The sequence below is a fragment of the Dunckerocampus dactyliophorus genome, chromosome 10 (genome assembly GCF_027744805.1).
Source record: "Dunckerocampus dactyliophorus isolate RoL2022-P2 chromosome 10, RoL_Ddac_1.1, whole genome shotgun sequence".
NCBI classification, from domain to species: domain Eukaryota; kingdom Metazoa; phylum Chordata; class Actinopteri; order Syngnathiformes; family Syngnathidae; genus Dunckerocampus; species Dunckerocampus dactyliophorus.
Window position 1 is genome coordinate 21,113,897 of NC_072828.1, and position 21,588 is coordinate 21,135,484.

Below are 21,588 nucleotides of genomic sequence, written 5' to 3' on the forward strand. Positions count from 1 at the left end.
AAAAGCCCGGACTGTCGACCGCGTGTTCCTTAAGGCAAGGGGAGCGAGGTTTACCAATGTACACTTGCGCAGCCTCACAGGCTGCCATCCGTTACACTCACCCCCTCAAACCTCACTCCCATCCGGGTCACGGCACCAATCTGCTTCACACTGCCCGCTCCGGGGATCGAACACAGGACATTCGCAATGGGAGTTGAGGGCGTTGACCACGTGGCCAAAAGCGCAGACTGTCGACCGCGCGTTCAGCGTAGCTCTTAAGGCAGAGGGAGTGAGGTTTACCAACGTACACTTGCGCAGCCTCACAGGCTGCCATCCGTTACACTAAATCCACTGAATTCTTTATCCGCATATAGTTGTCACAAGACTTGAGCGCCCTCTGTTGACAGTAATGTTCTCACCTTTATAATAGTCTGTATGAATTAACATTTAAAAATGAATGATGAATGAGAATATTGTGTTGCTTTGAAATTCCAACTCATGCTGTATGAATAAATCACCTGCGACAGGAAGTTAAAGTTAATGACCAAAGTGCTCACATGCTACAAACAGCCATGACTTCACCGCTCACAATGTATTTTTGGGTCTTTGGTGTTTGACCAGTATGTCCTGTCAGTATGGGTAGCGTGTGTTAAAAACCATTGCAGTTACTGAAAACTAATCAAGAAGAAGAAGAAGACATGTCTGCCTTATGTGGACATAAAATGCTAACGCTAAAAACACTGTTCACTGCAACGCAATGTGCTTCTCTTGAATCTCTGTGTCTTTCTTGATCTGTGCGGAAAAGTCAAAGAAAGAGACACGGGCACATGTACAGATGCAACAAGACCTTTTTTAACATGATTTCGTCAAGTGTGGTTGAAAAAACTAGTCATAACTCTTCTTTAACTGTCGCACATTGCTGACATGCCAGAAATTCAACCAATTTTATTATTTTATTTTATCGGTGTGGAGCAGCCAATCGTTCCATGTTTCCCCCGGCACACTAGACAACTGACACCCCCGCCTAGGCTTGAAATTGGCCCCGATTCAAAAGTGAGTAGGCTGACTAAGCATCAGGCTTGAAATGGACTTGCTCTAATTCACAGTGTATGCCCAGCTTTACAGCAAGTCAATCTTCTGAAATAGCAACATGTCCAACTGGAAAGCATAACAACTGTGATTCAGTTTCACCTGCTGTTGTTCAAACGGGACGGACAAGGCTGCAATGCAGGTGTGGTTACAGACCATTCCCCTCTCCATTGTGACACAGCTCTACAAATTGACCTCCCGCTTGCCCAAAAGAAACAAAATCAATCGGACATTGGACGGGAACATTTCACGGATTGGACATTTGTACAATGACAGCACTGCTACAATGGGCATACGGTGAGACCTTATGTAGTTTGCCTTCATCCTGTCTTGTTCCATGTACACACTGTCGTCACGGTCTAAGACCGTCAGTCTGCGGACTGTCATTGAGATTATTTTACATTACATTTATTGGCCATCCCAATAGATAAATTATGAAGCCTGCTGGAAGGGATTATGTTACAGAGGGCTGTCAGTGTACACGCATCTGCCCATTACTCATGAGAAAAAAAGAGAGCAGATCTGATTCTGATTAGTGAAAACCAGTTGTTCTTTGGTTCTTAGTACACATCTTGAACAGCTTTGACTGAACTGATTTTACAATAGATTTAGAAGTGTAGAGTAGGTCATATCTGCATTCACTTTTTTCACATTAAGAGCGTACAGAATACAGTATATGCAAAAGGCTCATGTTACTAACAAATTAAAATTTGATTATTTAAAAGAATAACTACTCAGTCTATGTTAGTGACTTCTGCAGAAAACTGACCTTGTAATTAAAAATGTCTTCTATGTCTACATTACATGAACCCAAGTATAAGCGCCTGGCTTTTTCACCTACAGAAAGTTAAAGTTGTGAAGAAATTCAGTTTGACTCACCTTTGGGCCTATAACATTTTTGTTTTTCTGTATTATTCTGGGAAGACTTTTTATAATTTTTGGGTGTGCTGCAGCTATTTTTGGCCCGTCATCAAAGCCGACCCTACTCAAAGTGACGCCCTACGTGAGATTTTATATGGCACTCCAACTCCATCGGCAATTTACATTGCTGAGGTTTCACGTGACGTCACATCTGGTTGTTGTCAGCCCCGACCTCAAAGAGATGGGGGGCAAATAAGCGTATCCGTAACTAGAAGTTATGTAAAATCAGAGCAAATGCAACGTATACATGCACCGTTCTGGAAATTGTTAAAATATGTATTTCGGAAAACGCTATTACTTAGATAGTCCATCATAGTGCATAGTGGGGAAAAAAGTGCAGGAAACAACCAAAAAAACTTTTTTCAGCGTTTGCTAACGTCGAGTCGAGCCCAGTAAACACGCTCCAGGTTACAGTGAGCAACAAGAAGCACAATTTACACTAAAACCAAAGTTAAAATATTGTCGATACTCGAAAATGTGAAATGCAGCCACCTGGAATGTCCAGCGATGCTCCACAGGAGGGCTTGGAAGCGTGGCTTGCTAGCTAGCTTCTAGCAGCCGGAAATAGTGCGTAAAAGCCGCAGAAAATTGGGTGTGGAGGTCACACTTTGCCAAACAGTGCAGCAAAACAATGAGGGACACTTACAATAATGTATTTATGCAGACTGATTTGGTGCAAGAACACAAATAGACATGTTATTTTCATTATGTTTGACGCTGAGATAAGCGTTCACTGCTTTTCCATCGTCTTGTTTTCAACTGTTTCATGTCTTCATGCATCACACCATGCACACTCACACAACTGGAGCAAATCATTTCACTGACATGCACTGTTATTCACTTTAATCTCCAAAATATTGCACAAACATGCTGAGCGTGTATGTGGCCGTATCTTTTGTTTGCTTCCAGCCTGCTCGCCGAAATTGACGTGACTGAAACCCAGCAAAATGCATATAAAAAAATTAATTGTTTTTACAGGTGTCTTTAACGTGTCACTCAATTTAGAAGGTTAACAAATTAAAAGAAATTACAACCAATTACTTTTATGAACCTGAGGCATACAGTTGACTGAATGACTGAGATTCAGGCAGACTGAAGAGGCCAGCTCAACTCCTATTTGATTGACAGTTATGTCCCAATATTTTTGTCCATGTACCAAATGTTCGAACTACAACATCTCGTCTTTTAGATTCCTTGAAAATGGTGAAAACATCTGCTTGAATCATTGCTATCCTGAGATACTAACTGATGGCAAAGCCAGAGAGAGAGGGAGCGAGGGAGAGGAAGCATCTCATCCACTTACTTCCTTGCACACTGACCTCCGCTGCACAAAAAGATTCATGTTTGTATGCAACACGGAATTCATGCTTTTTCTTAACCGTGTTGTTTACAGTGGCTGGCAGAGAGCTCGGAGGTCCTGGTTTTCGTGTCCCTTTGACATTACTCGCTATTAAGGCATTAAAGGTAATTACTGAAACTGTTCTGGTTTACTGTGTACTGTAATAAAAGCTGCTCTGTCTCCCAGTAGCATCCCCAAGTTCATACGAACTGCACGTCTGTTCAGTGTGAGCTGGGGGAGGCTATAATCATTTGGAAAAGGGAAGTGGGATGCGTAGGTGGAGGGGGAGTGGGATGGGCAGCTCAGGGACCCACAGAGCTCTGTTTGTATTTGGCTGATGTGTTCTTCTGGATTTGGAACAGTGGAAGTGGGTCAAAGCCTGTTTGATTGAGAAATGTTGTGTAAGGGTTCTAATCATAAGTGTGGATTCAATAGCAACAACACAATATTTGGGATTCCATGCCATTCATTTTCAATACCCCTTATCCTGTTTATGGTCATGGATGATGTAACGAATGTCAGCTGGTGTGGTAAACCTGATGCCTTAAGAGCTGCACTGGATGACGACTTGACAGCTTGGGCTTTTACCTCGGCGTCCAGCGCTCAACTCTCATTTAGCGAGGATCGGTGGACCTAGGGTTCTAGTCCCGGCGGGTGAAGGGCCGGATTGCGAGAATAAACAACCGTTCAAACTCACATTGACACATACGGATAATTTATAGCCTCCAATTAGGCTGACTGTTGTCCGGATGTGGAAGGATGCTGAAGTACCTGGAGAAAACATGCTTAAAAAAGTATATATATATATATACTGTATATATAGACGTGTTGTTAATACACTGTGTGAGTCCAACCGTGTTCTTAATAAGGTTTTAACACAAAATTTGCTTGTTAGCAGGGTATTAGCTTGCTAATACATGGATATAAGAACCATAAGTCTCCGTCGCCCGTCTATGATGTCATCAACGGTTGACTCTGTAGTTCAAGTCTCTGCTTTTACTTTTGATTACGGCTGAAAAGTGACTCACAACGGAGCCAAATAGAGTTGCGAGTGCCAGGATTTTGCTAAAGAAGGTGAGAAACACTATTGAATTCAAGAAATAGATCATTGCAAAACATGAAGGTGGTATCCAAGTGGATTTCACTGCCACATTTGTTTGTCAACGATCACGCCGTCAGTCAAGGTAAAACTGAAGGTAAAAATGTTCATTTATACCTTTCATTCGTCATTTATATGCATTTATATGCATTCCGAAGTGTTTTCTGCATGTAATGCTATAATTGTAAAATTGTAAAACCGTTTAATGTTAACATTTTTGGCTGTCTGGAACAGATCAATTGCATTTACATTAGTTTTTATTTGGTTTGAGTAGGTTTTAGTCCTCCTGTTTTCGAGCCCCGGAGCGGGCAGTGTGAAGCAGGGCGGGTTACACTAGCAAGCAAGCTAGCAAGCTAGCAAAGACATGGCATGGCTGCAGAAGGAGATTGATTGACAATGGTCTACAGCCAATCAGGATGCAGAAAACAATGGGTGGTGCAGACAGAAGAGAGAGAAGAGAGAGTGAGAGAGAGAGAGAGAGAAATAGGGAGAGAGAAAGAGGGAGAGAGAAAGAGAGAAACACTCAACTTCCCACAATGCAATTCTTCTTAAAGGGAAAGGCTCAGCATGTAGTAACAAGTTCATAGCTGTAATAAAAAAAAGAAGCACTAAAAAGATTCCCAAAACAGCAAATCCCCAAAAAGGTGAAGCGCGATAGAGTGAGGGAACACTGTATTGAAAAGTACAACCAAAAGTACAACCAAGTACAACCAAAGTCAGTTTTATTTATGGGTCGATGCCAAGCTACCAAATTATTTATTTTGGCACCTATAGAGACGAAATAAGCTTCTAATGTACTTGTTCTTTTGTGCATTTGCACACTAGGCGCACACATGCCAAAAGACTATCTGTGGTGATGTCACAAGGCAGAACGTGGTGAAATCCAACACCAGCAGCTGGTAAGTAGGAGTTGTGTCGTCCCATCAGTGCAAGTCAAGGCACATAGCGCACACCACCGCCTGGAGGTAAAGACACAGCGCGCAGCTTGTGGAGAAGAAGCCTCTCAAAGGAGTCTGATGCTCCGTGAATGCCAGGTGAACATCTCGGATAGCCTGACCTGCTAAATGTGTGCGTGAAACCGCCGTGCGTCTTCAGTTTGGGTCTAGACCACTCCGTGTTGTTGGTGCGCGCTCCGGAGCGCATTGCTGCAACAGACTCACAGATCTCTCCTGCGGACTATAAAACGATGAAGAATCTCTGAGGCGGCAGTAACATTACTCCCCCCGTCCACTCTCGGCTGCTTCCAAAGGGTTAGCCCATGAGCAGGTATCCTTTCGAGCGTGATTCTATTTTCACCCAGATTTCTGCTGCCTGGACAAATGCATACAAATGCATTTAGGAGCTCAACGGACAAGGAGTGGACACGTTTCCGCGGCAGCAACGTAAGTGTGCTTTTGGTTAACGAGCATGATGTCACGTTGGGTTTTCACTCAACATACTCGTGTTTGTATGTCGAAAACGCTGATTGGAAATGATTGCTGTACTTGTTATTTGAAATGCTGCTAACGGATTTAAACACGCGGTTAACTTATACACTGCTGCAGCCGTTCATTCTTTTAAATGGCCAAATAAGCCTTGTGCTTATTAATATAAGCCGTTATCTAAAGTTCTGGCTCAGTGCTGCCCAAGAGCTCCCAAAGTAATGCACTTGGACGAGTATGGTGAGAAAAGTTACAACCATTTGGAAATGTTGTACTGTAGTGTGCTCTCTTATAGAGGATCATATATACCACGGGATGTCCTACATTATGCTTGGAGGAGAAAGTGCTTACTCAGCATGCCAGTGATAAGATGTTCAAGAGGAATCCAAGTGAAGTAAAAAAAAAAAAAAAAGTTTTTCTTGAACATTCCTCAGGAGTGTGCATTATTAACATAAAGAATTGAACGTTCAGGGTGTGGAGGCACAAAAATCCACTCCTTACTTTTTCGGAGTGTTTTACTGGATATTTTTTTGATACTATTATGAATTCTCTACTATAAATATGCTCCAGATGTGAGCTAAAAGGGGCTTACAATACAATGCTCCCAGTTACCTATTCCAAGCAAAGTGGACCTGAAATCCTCTCAGCTATTTTTACATCCTTATGAGTGAAAATGAGACGAGTTAACTGAGCGGCCTCCTTTGAATTCACTGAGAGACTTTAGTGTGTATGCATCAGTGGTTTACTGGCTCCTGAGAAGCAGACAATCAGCCACTGTTGTGGGCATTGCTGCTGCTTTGCTGTCACTGGCTTTGGACGGCGTAGCTGCAGACGCACACAACCAGTCAGAACCTTTGAGAACCTTCATTGGCGCTGACGAGTAGGTCCTATGAGGTCATGTTCATGCATTGGGTCAGGTATATCATCACTGACTCATATATTTGGCTTTGGATGGAAAGTTTGCATGTTCAAGTCTGCCATGGATAAAAGCTGGGGCTGCATGCATGAGAGAGGTCAGCTCCTGGGCATTGCAGTGTTCTTGAGTACGACACTTAGTCCACAACTGCTCACGGTGGTGTCCACTCCCTCAGACATCTCTCCTTAAAGTGTATTAGGGGATTCTGTCTATTAAGATGATTTTCCTCTGTTGCAACTTGGTGTTTTTGGTTTGTTTCATTTTGCAGTGTTGCATAGTCCTTTGCTGAGTGTCACTAAATTGTTGCACACGTAATTCTTCTGTTACAAAGTACGAAAGATCCCCGCACATTTGCACATTTTTTTTTGTTATTTTTTGAAAGTAGGACATTTTTTCCCGCAGAAAACACATTTCATTCAACATAAGTTGGAAATCATTTCTAAATATGTGATAATACGGTACAGCAGACATTCTTTCAGTTGTGTTTCACTTCGAGGGTTGAGATTTAACATCATTTTGTTCTGCGGTCCTTGAACATATCAAGGTTTAGTGCTGCGACTCCGATTCTATCTATTTATCGATCATCTTACATTATCATTCATTAGTGGTGAGTACCGATACATTTTGTACTTTAAATGTATTTAATACGTGTGTGAGGGGCATATTTAGGGCTTAAAGCTCGATTGTGTTGTTTAACAATGGCGACTGAAGTGGGGGGGGGGGCTTGCTGGACCTGAATCTTATAATATAATATATAATATAATTAATATAATATAACATAACATAATATATAAGGAGAACGTCAAGGTGACGGAAGCAGGAGGGTTTAGAATGGGGCGGTCATATGAATTTAATACTTATATACATGTCAAAAATGCACTGAAATAGTATTATGTGCTAACATATTAGTTTAAAAGATGCAAAGCCATGTGAAATACACACTAAATCCACGCGCTTTGGGATGCAAAACACTACGAGGGCACACGTCTTGTCACACCGGCACCGCTTGATGCCGGCAGGGCAGCTGACATCACTGCTAGCTATGCCGCGACGGTTTAGTTGCTGACTTTTGTCAACACATGCCATGCCAGTGGTTTCAGCACAGCGAAGCCCCGTTCTAACTGTGAGGAATAACACAGGACATGACAAAGTATTTCCAACGTATTATACCTTGAAACCGATAACCGGCCCATTATATGACAAGGTGAGGAATGTGTCAAGTAGACGTATATCTACAGTATATCTGATTCTGATTGAAAGTATTATTAACAGTAACACAATACAGTAATCCCTCGTTTATCGCTGTAAATTGGTTCCAGATCCGAGTGAATTTCCGCAAAGTAGGATTCCTTATTTATAAATAGAATATTTTGTACGATCTTCTAAATCCAGTTTTTAACATTAGAGCCCTCTAGACATGAAATAACACCCCTATAGTCACCTTTACACTTGTACTACCGAATATAGTCGACATAATAACAGTAAATAAAAAATATTAGACGACACACAGTAGCATTGGGAGAGTTCTTTGTTGTTTTCTGAACAGCGTACTTCCTCCAGTGGCTATTGTCTCATCAATGTAATATAACGGCGGTTGAATAACGCCATGTCATGTAATTTAGTACATTTTTTAGCCAGTTTTTTATTTGAAATAGTCACAGGGCACCTCCTTCTTCAAACGGAAGATTAATTTACAAGCGAGCAAGCAAGCAAGGTAGCGATGACACAGGAGACATGGCGGCACGAAGGAGATTGATTGACAATGGTCTATAGCCAATCAGGACTCACAAAACAATGGGTGGTGCAGACAGACGAGAGCGGGAAGAGAGAGAGACACAACTTTCCACAATGCAATTCTTCTAAAAGGGCCAGGCTCGGCCTGTAACAGTGTTCTTACTCTGTAATAAAACAAAAAGAAGCACAAAAAAAAATTATGCAAAACAGCAAATCCGCAAAAGGTGAACTGTGACAGAGTGAGTAAACACTGTACACCCGTTGCTACAGTAACATTACTGACATCTAGTGACCAGGGTAAGTGATAAGTGATACATATCACGTCTTTAATGCATCTTCGGAATGCCTTATATTCGTATTTTTGTGCATTTTTATGCTTGAAAATGCTCAATTCAGACCACGGATACATACAATTTGCTTAAATATGATGTTTGTTTTTTGTTTTTTTTTACTAATAATAGGCCATATTCAACCACAAAACAGCAATAACAGCAATGAATTAATGTATTTGGAAAAATTGTGAAGGCACGAAATTCAAAACTCGACGTGGCAAGGGACGACGGTATGCTGCAATAATGCTGTCCATTGCCGTCTCTGGGAAATCACAATGTAATCCTTTTGATATGATACAAATATACTGTAAATATAAACAGGGCCGCACGGTGGTCTAGTGGTTAGCATGTTGACCACACAGTCACAGTCTGGATATCGGGAAGACCTAGGTTTGATTCTCACCTGGGCATCTCTGTGTGGAGTTTGCATGTTCTCCGGGTACTCAGGTTTCCTCCCACATTCCAAAAACATCCATGTTAGGTTAAGTGGTGACTCTAAATTGTCCATAGTTTTAATTTTCGTTATGACTCCCAAGGCAGTGAGACAGACTCGTCTGGTGAAATCAGCATCGGTTGCATGCCCTGCCCCAGCTGTTGAACCACGGCAATCATCATTTAAGATTACGATGGTATTCTTGAACATGTGAAAACATCTGCTCCTATGAAATGGACAGTGATAACAGTATAAGCAGCGTAGTGGTCTCATTATCGACACTTCCTCCTCCCAATAAGTCTGTCTCTCACGCCTCATGTCTCTCACGCTCCCACAAGAATAAAACTAAGGAATTTTTGCCTTTTTTAAAATTACTGTTTAATTAAATTCTTATATTTAATCTTTTTATTACTGTATTTTATATGTCTTTCATGTGTTCTGTGTACAGCGTGAATGATTTAGGAGTTAATTTAGGTATAATTTAAGTATAAGAGCTGACTTACACCAAAACTCGGAACGGAACTCATACATAACCCGAGGACCACTTGTATTGCGTTATTTTCAGGACTACTTTTTAAAAAAAGTAGTTTTCTTAAAATGAATTTTTAGCTGGGCCAATGGTCAATGAACAAATCACGCATGGAAAGATTACACCTTCCCCACTTTTTTTTTTTCTGCACACCAATGGCTATAAGGATTTTAGTGAGTACATTTAAACCTTCTAACATCTGCAGCGCTACCCTCAACAGAAACAATAGAGGCCACTGGAAGTTTACTCACAGCTCCTTGTCCGCTTGTTGAGTCAATCTTTACTCTGGTCTGCACTGACCTATTGACTCCAGTCACCAACCTTCAAGGACCAGCCAAACACTCACCATGCTTGCCTTGCTATGGTGGAGAGAGAGAGAACAAACCACAAAGTATAATCTATAAACTTGTGTGCCAGACGTGTATGCCATTAGTGTTTTCACAATGGGAGTAATTGACATTTAAATATAAATGTGATGACACAGGAATGACATACAGTACGTTCCAAGATCCCCAGTAAATGGCAAAAAAACGCAAATCATGCCTACATTTGATACCTATAATATGCCCTATAACAGGAGTCACCAACGTGGTGCCCGCAAGCCTGCTTTTCATTCAGGTTTCCAGTTAATAATGAAAGAACAGTAGAAAGAAATGCATTCTGAAATACAAAATGTGACTTGTGGACGCCAGCATTTTGTTAATGTTCTGGTAAAACAAGCATATTTGCTTTGTTTGGGTTTAAAATAAGCTCTGAAAATACATGTTACAAAAATGAGTAGCTCTTGGCCAATTTCATTTTGTAAAAGTAGCTCTCACAAGGAAAAACGTCGGTGACCCCTGTCCTACAATATGCCTCTCATAGTTTACACATTAGGAAACAATTACAGACATACAGTATATGATATTGTACATCTTGTCAAAGCATCTTCCTGCTGGAAAAGATTGAGGGAATTTACTTGTGAGACAGTTCCCACTGCTGGATTCAAGCTGCAGTAGTCTGTTGTTCTCCCTGCAGATAGCGCCATCAAACCACTTTCTATTGAAGTTACCATTGCAGCAACAATAAGCACCTGGCACCTTCACCAGTCAATTTGATGATAAGACTAACATATCATCTTGTCAAGCTAATATGACCTTCTGCAGTGGTCTGTAATATTAGGGGGCCAGCCCAGATACCTGTTGGCATTCGCGCCACTTCTCACAGTAGGCACGGCAAGGGCAAGTTGATTTAAAAAGCACAATTCATACACAGGCTAATTCAAAATTCAGAAAAGCACAGTTCAGTACAGTACCGTTTGGTTTGTTAGTGTTTACCACATGTAGTCCTGCGCCAAAGTCGCTTCTTGCTGACCTTGATTGAGGGACGTTGCAGTTATTATGCTTGCTAAAAAAAAACTATTTGGCTCAGTCTAAGTTAGACTTAACTGCAGTGAGAGCCTATGACTATAAAACAAATTATTCTGTACATGGTTCATACCGTTTTTGCAAAGGCAAAACAAAATTGTAGAATTAGCTGCTGGATTTGTGCATAGTTTCTAACCCAAACATCCGTTATGTGTATCTCTCTGTTACGCCTGCATGATCTTAAACACTTTCGAGTTGTTTGGATAGATTTACAACTTTTCAGGCTTTTTCGCCCTTAATGATTGGGTTGGTGTTTTGCCAAGTTCGACATCTAAACAATATTATGTTAATGTCTCTGCTCACCTTGCAGTCAATAATGATACATGTAAGAAATGTGTTGTCTGTTCCTTCTGAACATTGTAAAAAGTATTCCAGGCACTGTGCCTCTCAGTCTTCTGCTTAGCTGAATGGATCATTGTTGAAGACCCAAGCTCATTTTCGGGGGGAGAAAGCCATGTTACTGTTACTGTGTAAGGATTCATCGTTGAGGGTTAGTTGTAAGTTGTGATTATTTATAGTCTTGACATGACACCCACTCCCCACATAGCGGTATTTCCCTCAGTCAACAGAGCAGTGTTTGGGGAGCTTTGGCTTACTTTCAGCCGCCATCTCCATTAAGTGCAAAGACTGGGAGGCATATCACTGTAGTTGTAGTAAAGCCTTACTGCCTTCCATTCTTTATTGTTTTCAAATGACAGAAATAAAAGCTTCATATGCCAGTGTTGTTTCATATTACTTTCCAGTGTTTTACACAGGACTGCAGTTTATCTGTGGTGTAGGGTTGGGGCTGGGGGGTGGATGACTAATCCGCATAAATGGCCATGGAGACAAAGTGGAGATTTTGAAAAACTCAGACTCAGTGTTTGTTTGTGGATGAGCAAAACTGAGCTTTGTGGTTTGTGTCATAAGAAATGTGTGACATTATTTTATGTTTTTAAGCCTTGTTTAACAACAGAGCATGAAGTTATTGACTTAGTGCAGTGGTAGACGCTGTGCATGTGCATTACAATACGTACGGGCGATTTTAAAAAATTCATGATATTTCCTCGGCTCCTTGTAAGTGTGTGCTGATTTTAAAGATAATGTACAAGTCATTGTACATCTAACATATCACTGTAGTCGTCCCTCGCTACATCTTGGTTCGAACATCATTGCCTCACTCTGTTGGGTAGAAATAATAATTCAATAATTAATGAAAAAGTGATCGCTGTTTTGTGGTTGAGTATGGCCCATTATTGGTAAAAAAAATATTGAAAGAAAAACGTTTTTGGTATTCTGGGCGCTAGGCATAAGTAATGACACAAAACATTGATGAGACATGACATGACGTTACCTCAACACTGCATTAGTCAGCCATGGCATGTCCGACATGATAGAGATAGAAAAAACGTTCTCTCCCATTCCGTGTGGAAGTGGTACATTTTTGGCTTCTTCCTTTGTCCTTCTACCCCAGTTCATTTGAAACCCTTGTTCCTACAGTGATTCCGTAGCCTGCGCATTAGCAATATGGTGTATACAAATAATAATAGGAGTGTAAAGGTGACTATCGGGGTGTTATTTCATATCTCTACTATGTGTCTCTATTAATGGTAAAAAAACTTATTTAGAAAGTCATAAACAGGTTTTCTATGCTCTAACTATGAAATTATTCATTGTGTTAATATTGAATCCTACTTTGCGGAAATTCACTTATCGTGTTCTGGTCTGGAACCAATTAACTGCAATAAAAAAGTGTCAGCTGTATACCGTAATCCCTTGTTTAATGTGTTTAATTGGTTCCAGACCGTAATGAATGAATTTCCACAAAGTAGGATTCCTTATTTATAAATGAAATATTTGTGTAGTTAAGAGCATAGAAAACATGTTTATGACCATCTAAGTAAAGTTTATTAGAGCCCTCTAAACATCCCTTACACTCGTATTATCCAACATAGTAGACGTAATAAGAGTAAATAAATAAGCCATTTAAGACAGAAATAAGACATGTGCTCGTGTGTGTGACTATAAATGTGTTCTTTAGGGGACCTGAAAGAAAGGCAGACTGGAACATTGAGAGTTGAGTTTCAGCTTTGTGTGGGTAAAGGCCCCAAAATTAGCCATTTTTATGCTTGAAAATGCTTAATTTAGGCAAACAAATATGTAAAATTTCCTTCAATATGCATATTTTGACTAATTATAGGCCATAATTAACCACAAAATAATTATTAATAGCATAATTTCTTAATCAAAATATTTCCGAAAAAAACCTAATAGAGTGAAACCGCGAAATTCGAAGCACGAAGTGGCAAGAGACGACTGCACTGATGAAAAGAGGCGTTATAATGTACAACCAAGTGAGTTGTGGTATGTGTCTATGAGGTGTGTTAAGAATGAGAGTTACTATGCCAACTATTGTAATTTTAATGACAAGCTACACAGACAGTCCCATTATAATGTGTTTGTCATTGAGGGCAAACAGGTTGCTCCAAATTGAAAAAAAAAAAAAGTAATGACTATCTGTGGTGATCCAAGTGTATTAGTGGTGGGCCGCCACAAATAATTGAATGTATAGGAAACGAAGCTCTTTAACTGACAACAGTGCATTTGGTTTTCTGTGTATTCCCACCTATGTCATTGTAGTTGTGCTGGAGTTTAATGGCTGAGGCTCGGGGAATCCTTAAATAGCTGAAACAGGGACACAGTGGGACACACAGGCAGAAAAAAAGTTGTCTGAATCAGCATCAGATGGTCCCAGTTGACGGCCCAAAAGGGAACGCTAGAGTTATATTTAGTTTTTTTTTCCCCCTTTCATGTCTGTTTTTGATAACTGCAAACTCAAACAGCTAAAAAATATGTCCTTTATTTCATCTCAGTGGATGAATTATTGTATTTTCCCATGTTGTTTTCTCCTTTTCATTCAGTACGAGTCTGTGTGCCCATATACGGCATAACAACTACATTTTTGATGGAGAACAGGTGATAGGACCTGTGTTTTCGCAGTCGCATGCATTTCCATTTGTGTTGTTTCCCTCTCCTTATCGTTTTAAAAATGTTTAAAAAGTTTTATTTTATAATGTCTGCTTCTTGTTCCATTTCCTTTGCTCAAGTGTGGGAAAACAATCATGCCTGCCAAACAGGGCCACACTGTGTTGGCCCTTCTTGAAATGAGACGTTTGTAAGGCAGCATTCATGCTGTTTGCAGTTATCACACTCAAACAACAAGCCGATGGAAGCTTAAGGAGCACACCGTAACTGATGGCACTGGCTCTTGTCAGTCCCATGTGGACAGAGCAAGACAAAGTTGTTCCCAAGTTTGTTTTTTTTTTTTGGCTCAGCAGTCGTCATCCCGCAAGTTGCCAGGAGCCACTCCAGGTTGTGTCAGCAGCTTCCACTGTCAAAGTGATTAATTTGGTCTGAATGTTCAGAGTGTGCTTTGAAGCACATCATAAGTGCCTGGTTAAGCATGTGAACCCCTGTTGAACGCAACATTAAAAACTGGCTCTGATTTCATTGGAAATTTCACCCTCACTCATCTACCATTTTTTTTCCATATTCCATAAGTGTGGTGGTTTGATTTGTTGTGTGGCTGAAGTCAAAACTTGAACATCATGCGACTTCAGTGACTGTCACCAGTACACATTTAGAACATGGAACATTATTGTACACTACTATACACTGACTATGTGTGAAACACTCGAACATTTCAGAAAACAAGTTAACAATTCAAAAAACAAAAGGAAAAACAAATGAACATTTCAGGAAATACAATAACAAAACTCTAAACAACTTAGCATTTCAAAACACAGTAACAAAAGATGAAGTTACAATCACAAAGGGAATGCCCAGATTGACAGGAATGGAGGCCAATAATGGTGCATGTCGTTCAAACAATAAGCTCTGAATGTGTGAGTGTGCATGGTGTGTTGAACAAAGACATTAAGTAGTTGAAAACAGACATAAGGAAAATAGGTCTACTCACAGGTCGATTTGCGTTCTCACGCAAAATCAGTCTACATGAATACACATTTGTGTGTGTCCTTCATTGTTTAGGTGTGCTGTTATTCCATGGGGTGTAGTGTATGAACAGTTTAAACTGTACTGATAGTATGTACATACTTTCCACCAAAAGATGGCACTGTTGGCACTCTGAATCTACTGCCACGTGACCTGTCACCTTTAATAAATGTGGAAGTCAGACTGTCTCTGATTTAACCTTTGTTAAAAGACATGAGGGCCGCACTGTGGCCTAGTGGTTAGCATGTTGGCCCCACAGTGACAGAGAGCATCTCTGTGTGGAGTTTGTGGGTTTTCCTCAGGTGCTCCGGCGTACTCCCACATTCCAGAGACATCCATGTTAGGTTCATTGGAAACTCTAAATTGTCCATAGGTGTGAATGTTAATGGTTTGTTATGTATATGTAACCCACCCTGCTTCACACTGCCCGCTCCGGGGATCGAACACAGAACCTTCGCAATGGGAGACAAGAGCGCTGACCACACGGCCAAAAGCCCAGACTTTCGACCGCGTGTTCAGCGCAGCTCTGAAGTCAGAGGGAGTGAGGTTTACCAACGTACACTTGCGCAGCCTCACAGGCTGGCATCCGTTACACATATGTTCTCTGAGATCGATTAACTGATCGACTGATTGACTGTTCAAGATGTACCATGCCTCTCGCCTGAAGTCAGCTGGGATCGGCTCCAGTTCACCCTTGACCCTAACGAGGACAAGTGAAATAGAAAATGAAGGGAATCATTACCATGATCCGAATGATTGAAACATCATATACAGTATGCGTTGTGTGGGTGCATTTTTTTTTGGTGTTTAGTTGTGATGGTATTGGTAGGCATGGGCATGGGCACAAATGTCATCGTATAATCCCTTGTAGTGTAAATAGATATGTATTGACACAATATCTTGCAGCGTAAAACTTTTGTAAATGACAAAATGATATTGTCTGGAATAGATAGAGGAGGTTCACTTATAATACAGAAAAATACTTCATTTTCGAATGGCTTGCACACAGAGAATGAGGAATAGTGGTCAAAAGCTTTCTAAATTCCACTGGCTCAGGAATACTTCAACAGTAGTGCTTTTTTTTCTAATCAAGGGTCTATTTTTTAATTGTTTTTGGATATGATTTTTATTTAAGTGCAAATTTTGCTAAAAGAGAGTCCATTTTACTTTCACTCAAAATAATGTTGACAGTAATGTGGTTTATCGGCAATAATTTGTAGGACGATTATCATCCAGCAAAATTTGTTATCGTGACAGCCCTAGCCATGACGCAAAACTCAGACCAGAGTGGACACTTTCAAAAACACGGCATCAGTGCTTGTGTTACGAGTAAAACAGAGCGACTTAAATGGCGACTCTAAATTGCCCATAGCTATGAGTGTGAATGGTTGTTTGTCTACACGTGCCCTGTGATTGGCTGGCAACCCGTCTAGTGAGGATAAGCGGTATAGAAGATGGATGGATGGAGACCCTTGTAGACATGAACTAACACTCCTATAGTCACTTTTACACTTCACACTCTTATTATTCTTTGTCTACACCATATTGGTACACAAGCGACAGCTACAGCTTTAAGCATAGCATGCTAGCGAACAAACTAGTTAGCCTCTAATTGATTTAATCTAAACATAAGAAAAGGTATCAAACAGAGTGGGGAAGAAGGACAAAGTAAGAAACAAAAACCTTACCACTTCCACACAGAATGGGAGGAGACTCTATCATGTCGGACATGCCATGCCTGACTCCATGCAGTGTGAACGTAATGTAATTGAATGTCATATCTCATCAATGTTTTGTGTCATAACTGACGCCTGGTGACCAGAATAGCGCATATGACTTGTCTTTCAAAATTTGTTGACTATTAATCGGCCATAGTCAATCATAGTCAATCATTTAATAATGAATTAATTTTTTATAAAACATGATAGAGTGAGGGAGCGATGTTTGAACCACAATGTAGTGAGGCACGACTGTAATGATGAACAGATAAGTTACAATGCGCAACCAAGTCAATTGTATTATGTGCGTATTTGAGGTGTGCGTATTATGTGCGTATGAGATGCCAACGACTGTACGGATAAGCTACACAGACAGTCCCACTATAATGTGTTTGTGAGCAAGTGGCTAACAGGTAGTGCCAAATCTAAAAAAACAACAAAAAAGTCTATCTGTAGCAGTCCAAACTTTTTCATGGCAGGCCACCATAATAATGTATGGGAAACACTGTCTCTGATGCAGTTCACTTGTACTTAAATCTGCATCAAAATGACAGCAATAAGAATGCAGAAATTACATATGAAGAAATGTGTCGGTGGCGCTCTTGCGCTGCTCGGCTGTCTTCCAGAGTGTGTGTGGCAGAGTGCAATGGTGCTCTTTTGAAGTACATTTTAGAAGCTTTGTGTGAAATCTGTACTGTCCAAAAATAGAAGAATATCAAATAACCAGCGTATCCAATACTCTCTTTATGCATATGTTTGACATATGATGGCAAAAAAATTCCAGCATGAATGCTAAGCAAACCACACAAAAGTGCGCACCAACATTAATTTGTGTTTCCTTGTCTCCTTTAGGTGGAACTTTCTTCTGCTCCTGTCAGTATGCTCTGCAGTACAATCTGGAGAAGACGACTACCTAGCTCAAGGTACGTAGCAGGACAAAAGTGCATTTAAAATCCTCACACAATCTAAATACATATACTGTATATTATTTTATTGTAACTATGCACCAATATATTGAAAGCTGTATGTATTTTATATATATATACTGTATATATAAAGACAAGGAGAGTGAGGGACCTCAAAACAGTCACTTTTTTCCTCTCAGCGCACTTCCCATTTCTGTCACCTGTCGTCATTCAGGGAAAGGCTCTAAATATGTCATGTCAAATGTAGTCTAAATCAGGGGTCACCAACACAGTGCCCGCGGGCACCAGGTAGCCCCCCACGACCACATGAGGCGCCCGCAGGCCTGCTTTTCATTCAGGTTTTCAGTTAATAATGTGAGAACACTAGAAAGAAATATATTCTGAAACATAAAATGTGAGTTGTGGATACCAGCATTTTGTGAATGTTTTGGTAAAACAAGCATATTTGATTTGTTTGGGTTGAAAAAAGGTATGATTTCATTTCTACAAAAATGAGTGGCTCGTGGCCATTTTCATTTTGTAAAAGTGGCTCTCACAAGAAAAAACGTTGGTGACCCCTGGTCTAAATGTTCAAGTGCATACTTAGTGTACCGCTCTGAGAAAGTTGTACAAACGATCAAACAGAGATGAAGAGGAAATGTACAGTATGTCGACCTCATCTGGACATGTTGGACTGGAACACGCTCGTCTGTTTCTCTGACACAGCAATAAGAATGAGAGGTCACTGAACGTGCATGTTGGTGAAAGACAGCAGTACAGAAGGAAGTGTTGACATTTCCTTTCACACCCATATGAGCCATTACAGTGTGTCTATTCAAGCATACTTTTCTGGATGTGCTTAACTCAGGAACATGTAAAATACTGAACTGCAAACTTGCTTCATGGTGAGACTTGATTCAAATATACAATAGTCCCTCGTTTATTGGGGTTAATTTGTGTTCACCGTGATAGGTGAATTTTCGCCAGTGAGGATTCCTTATTTATAAATTGAATATTATTGTAGTTCATAACATAGAAAACCTGTTTGGGAAATCTCATACAACACCTCCAAATATGACGACTATCCATCCATCCATTTTATATTTCGCTTATCCTCACTAGGGTCACGGGTATGCTGGAGTATCCCGGGTATCCCAGTATCACGGGTATCCCAGCCGACTTTGGGTGAGAGGCGGGGTACACCCTGGGCTGGTTGCCAGCCAATCGCAGGGCACTTGTAGACAAACAACCATTCACACTCATATCTATGGACAATTTAGAGTTGCTAATGAACCTGACATGTGGGAGGAAATCAGAGTACCCGGAGAAAACCAACACACACACACACGGGGGGAGAACATGCAAAATCCACACAGAGATGCCCAAAGGGGATTCGAACCCAGATCTTTCAGATCTCCTGACTGTGTGGCCAACATGCTAACCACTAGGCCACTACGCCATAAATATGCAGCTGGTAAAATCCAATATATTTGCCAATTTACAGATCCGATTGGATCTAACAAAGACTAACCAAGTCTGTTATAATGACTTAGATTACTTAAATGTTTAGGGGCAAAGCCACGTATTTGTTGCTCTGGTGGTTCTGTCATGAGCAGTTAAATAAAGTATATTTTTAATACAACTTTTCATTATTTCTAACAAATAGTATCAGCCTATGGAAAAGGACATTTTATATAAGTGTAATGTGTTGGTTGGAACAAATTCAAAAATATAAAACTTAAAATCACATATGAAAATATTCATGATATTATTTTCCCACATCACTCAGCTAGTTTTAACCCTTGCGCCTCAGTTTGGGGAGCGGTAAAATTTTGGGCAAAAATGGCAACGGATGCTTGGATTGGTTAACGGTTTATACACTGAAAAATTCTCATCTCCTCATCGGGGGTTTCACATATTCTCAACCCAATTATGTATACTCTAAGTCAAGTTTTAAATATATCCTTGTGGATAAGACTGGCAGGTAGGACAGTTGGTGCGCATACACGTGGTGTACACCTGGCATACATTTTCGAGTGTCGTCAGCGGCTACGGCAGCTCTGTGTGAATACAGGCTGAGAAAGAGAAGAAAGTTCAAATGCACACTTTTACTTATTTAAAGTAACTGGTTCAACCGAAACAATCAGCGAGAGAGAGGCGGCATAAGGCGGGTCAGAAACAGATTGTCATTTGCTTCTCTTAACTGTACAGCACTCCGTTTTAGTGTTTCTCTATTGACCCATAAATCTTTATAATATTACTACTTCTCGCCAGCTGGTTTGAAGGATGATGAAGAGTCATTGGCTAAATGGGTTTCGCAGTCCCTAAAAATATGCCGTAGCCCTAAATTTTAAAGGCAAAATGTGGATATATATATTCTCCAGAGAAAATCTGTGTTTTCCAGTAACAGCTTGTAAGTGAAACACAAGTCTTTTGGTGAAAAGCCATGACATCAGTAACAGATCAAAGTACCTTGTATGTTTTTATGTCAAACTACATTTGACTGATCTTTTGAACTGCTGCCTTTTTGGTGTTTGACTCGCGACCAGTCCAGAGGTGTACCACACCTCTCGCCCCAAAAGAGCATGCTCCGGCTGACCTGCTACTCTGAACAGGATAAGGTTTTGAAAAAAAAAATAAAATCATTCATTCATTTCCAACAGAAAGTTCTCATGTTAAACCTTTGTTACACATTTGCACATGAGCGGTGTCTGAAATTCTCCTTCCTTTTGCAGAAAGAACTCAGATGGTTTTAGATTTTTTGAGAATTGTGTCATCATATGCCCAGCGATTGGCTGGCCACCAGTCCAGGGTGTACCCCGCCTCTCGCCCAAAGTCAGCTGGGATAGGCTCCAGCATACCCCCGCGACCTTAGAAAATGGATGGATGGATGTATCATCATATGCTTAATGCTTCTTTCATTTATTCTTTAATTCCTTATCCTTCCAAAGTCAGTCATCCTTTGCCACTTCGCGGATTGAATTTCACGGCTTCACTCTATCCCTGTTTTTCTAAAATATATTAATAAATCATGCTATTTTATGGTTGAATACGGCCTATTGTTAATGCATATTGCAGCAAATTTTACCAATTTTTACCTAAATTAAACATGTTCAAGCATAAAAATAAAAATGAACTAAAATACAAATACAAGACATTCAGAAGATGCATTCAAAGACGCTGTGAATGATATGCAGTATTCTACAGTTGGTCACCAGGCGTCAGTACTATGTTATCAGTGTTACTGTAATGTAATTGCCGGAACAACAGGCTTTTATTGCAGGTTTGAATTATCTGAGGCGCAATCATCTCTAATAAAAATCTGTAATAAAAACACCAGCTACTGTTGCGATGTAAAACTCAAACTCAATTCTGAACCCCCAGTGTCATTTCCTGTCCGCCCACCACTCAGCTGCCCCAGGGAACACACATCCATAGTAACACACAAGAGCCTGAGTCTTATTTATATCTTAAATAGGTTATTTAGTCTATTGGGTAATACGAGTGTAAAGGTGACCGTAGTGGTGTTATTTCATGTCCAGAGAGCTCTAATAATGTTAAAAATCATATCTAGAAGGCCGTAAACAACTAGCTAACTACGAAAATATTCTATTTATATATAAGGAATCCTACTTCGCAGAAATTCACTCATCAAGGTTAAGTCTGGAACCAATTCATCGCGATAAATGAGGTATTACTGTATACAGTTTAATTTTAGAGGTAAAAGTCCTTATCTATCAGTTACCACTTGGTCCCCTTTCCAAACCATCCATT

At 40.4% G+C, this 21,588-nt stretch overlaps 1 protein-coding gene across 4 annotated transcripts in view; it reads left to right on the forward strand.

The window, feature by feature from the left end:
- The first annotated feature begins 1,340 nt into the window (after nucleotides 1–1,340).
- Nucleotides 1,341–21,588, forward strand: part of LOC129188774 (collagen alpha-1(XXIV) chain) — a 111,532-nt gene continuing 91,284 nt past the window's right edge. For 2 of the 4 annotated variants that reach the window (XM_054789763.1, XM_054789761.1), the window contains exons 1-4: nucleotides 1,342–1,365; nucleotides 3,383–3,453; nucleotides 5,253–5,809; nucleotides 17,762–17,832. In XM_054789763.1, the coding sequence (XP_054645738.1) occupies nucleotides 5,757–5,809; nucleotides 17,762–17,832 (124 nt within the window). In that variant the 5' untranslated portion in view covers nucleotides 1,342–1,365; nucleotides 3,383–3,453; nucleotides 5,253–5,756. Of the gene's footprint in view, nucleotides 1,366–3,382; nucleotides 3,454–5,252; nucleotides 5,810–17,761; nucleotides 17,833–21,588 lie in introns of all 4 variants that reach the window. The other 2 variants (XM_054789762.1, XM_054789760.1) reach the window with 2 other exon arrangements.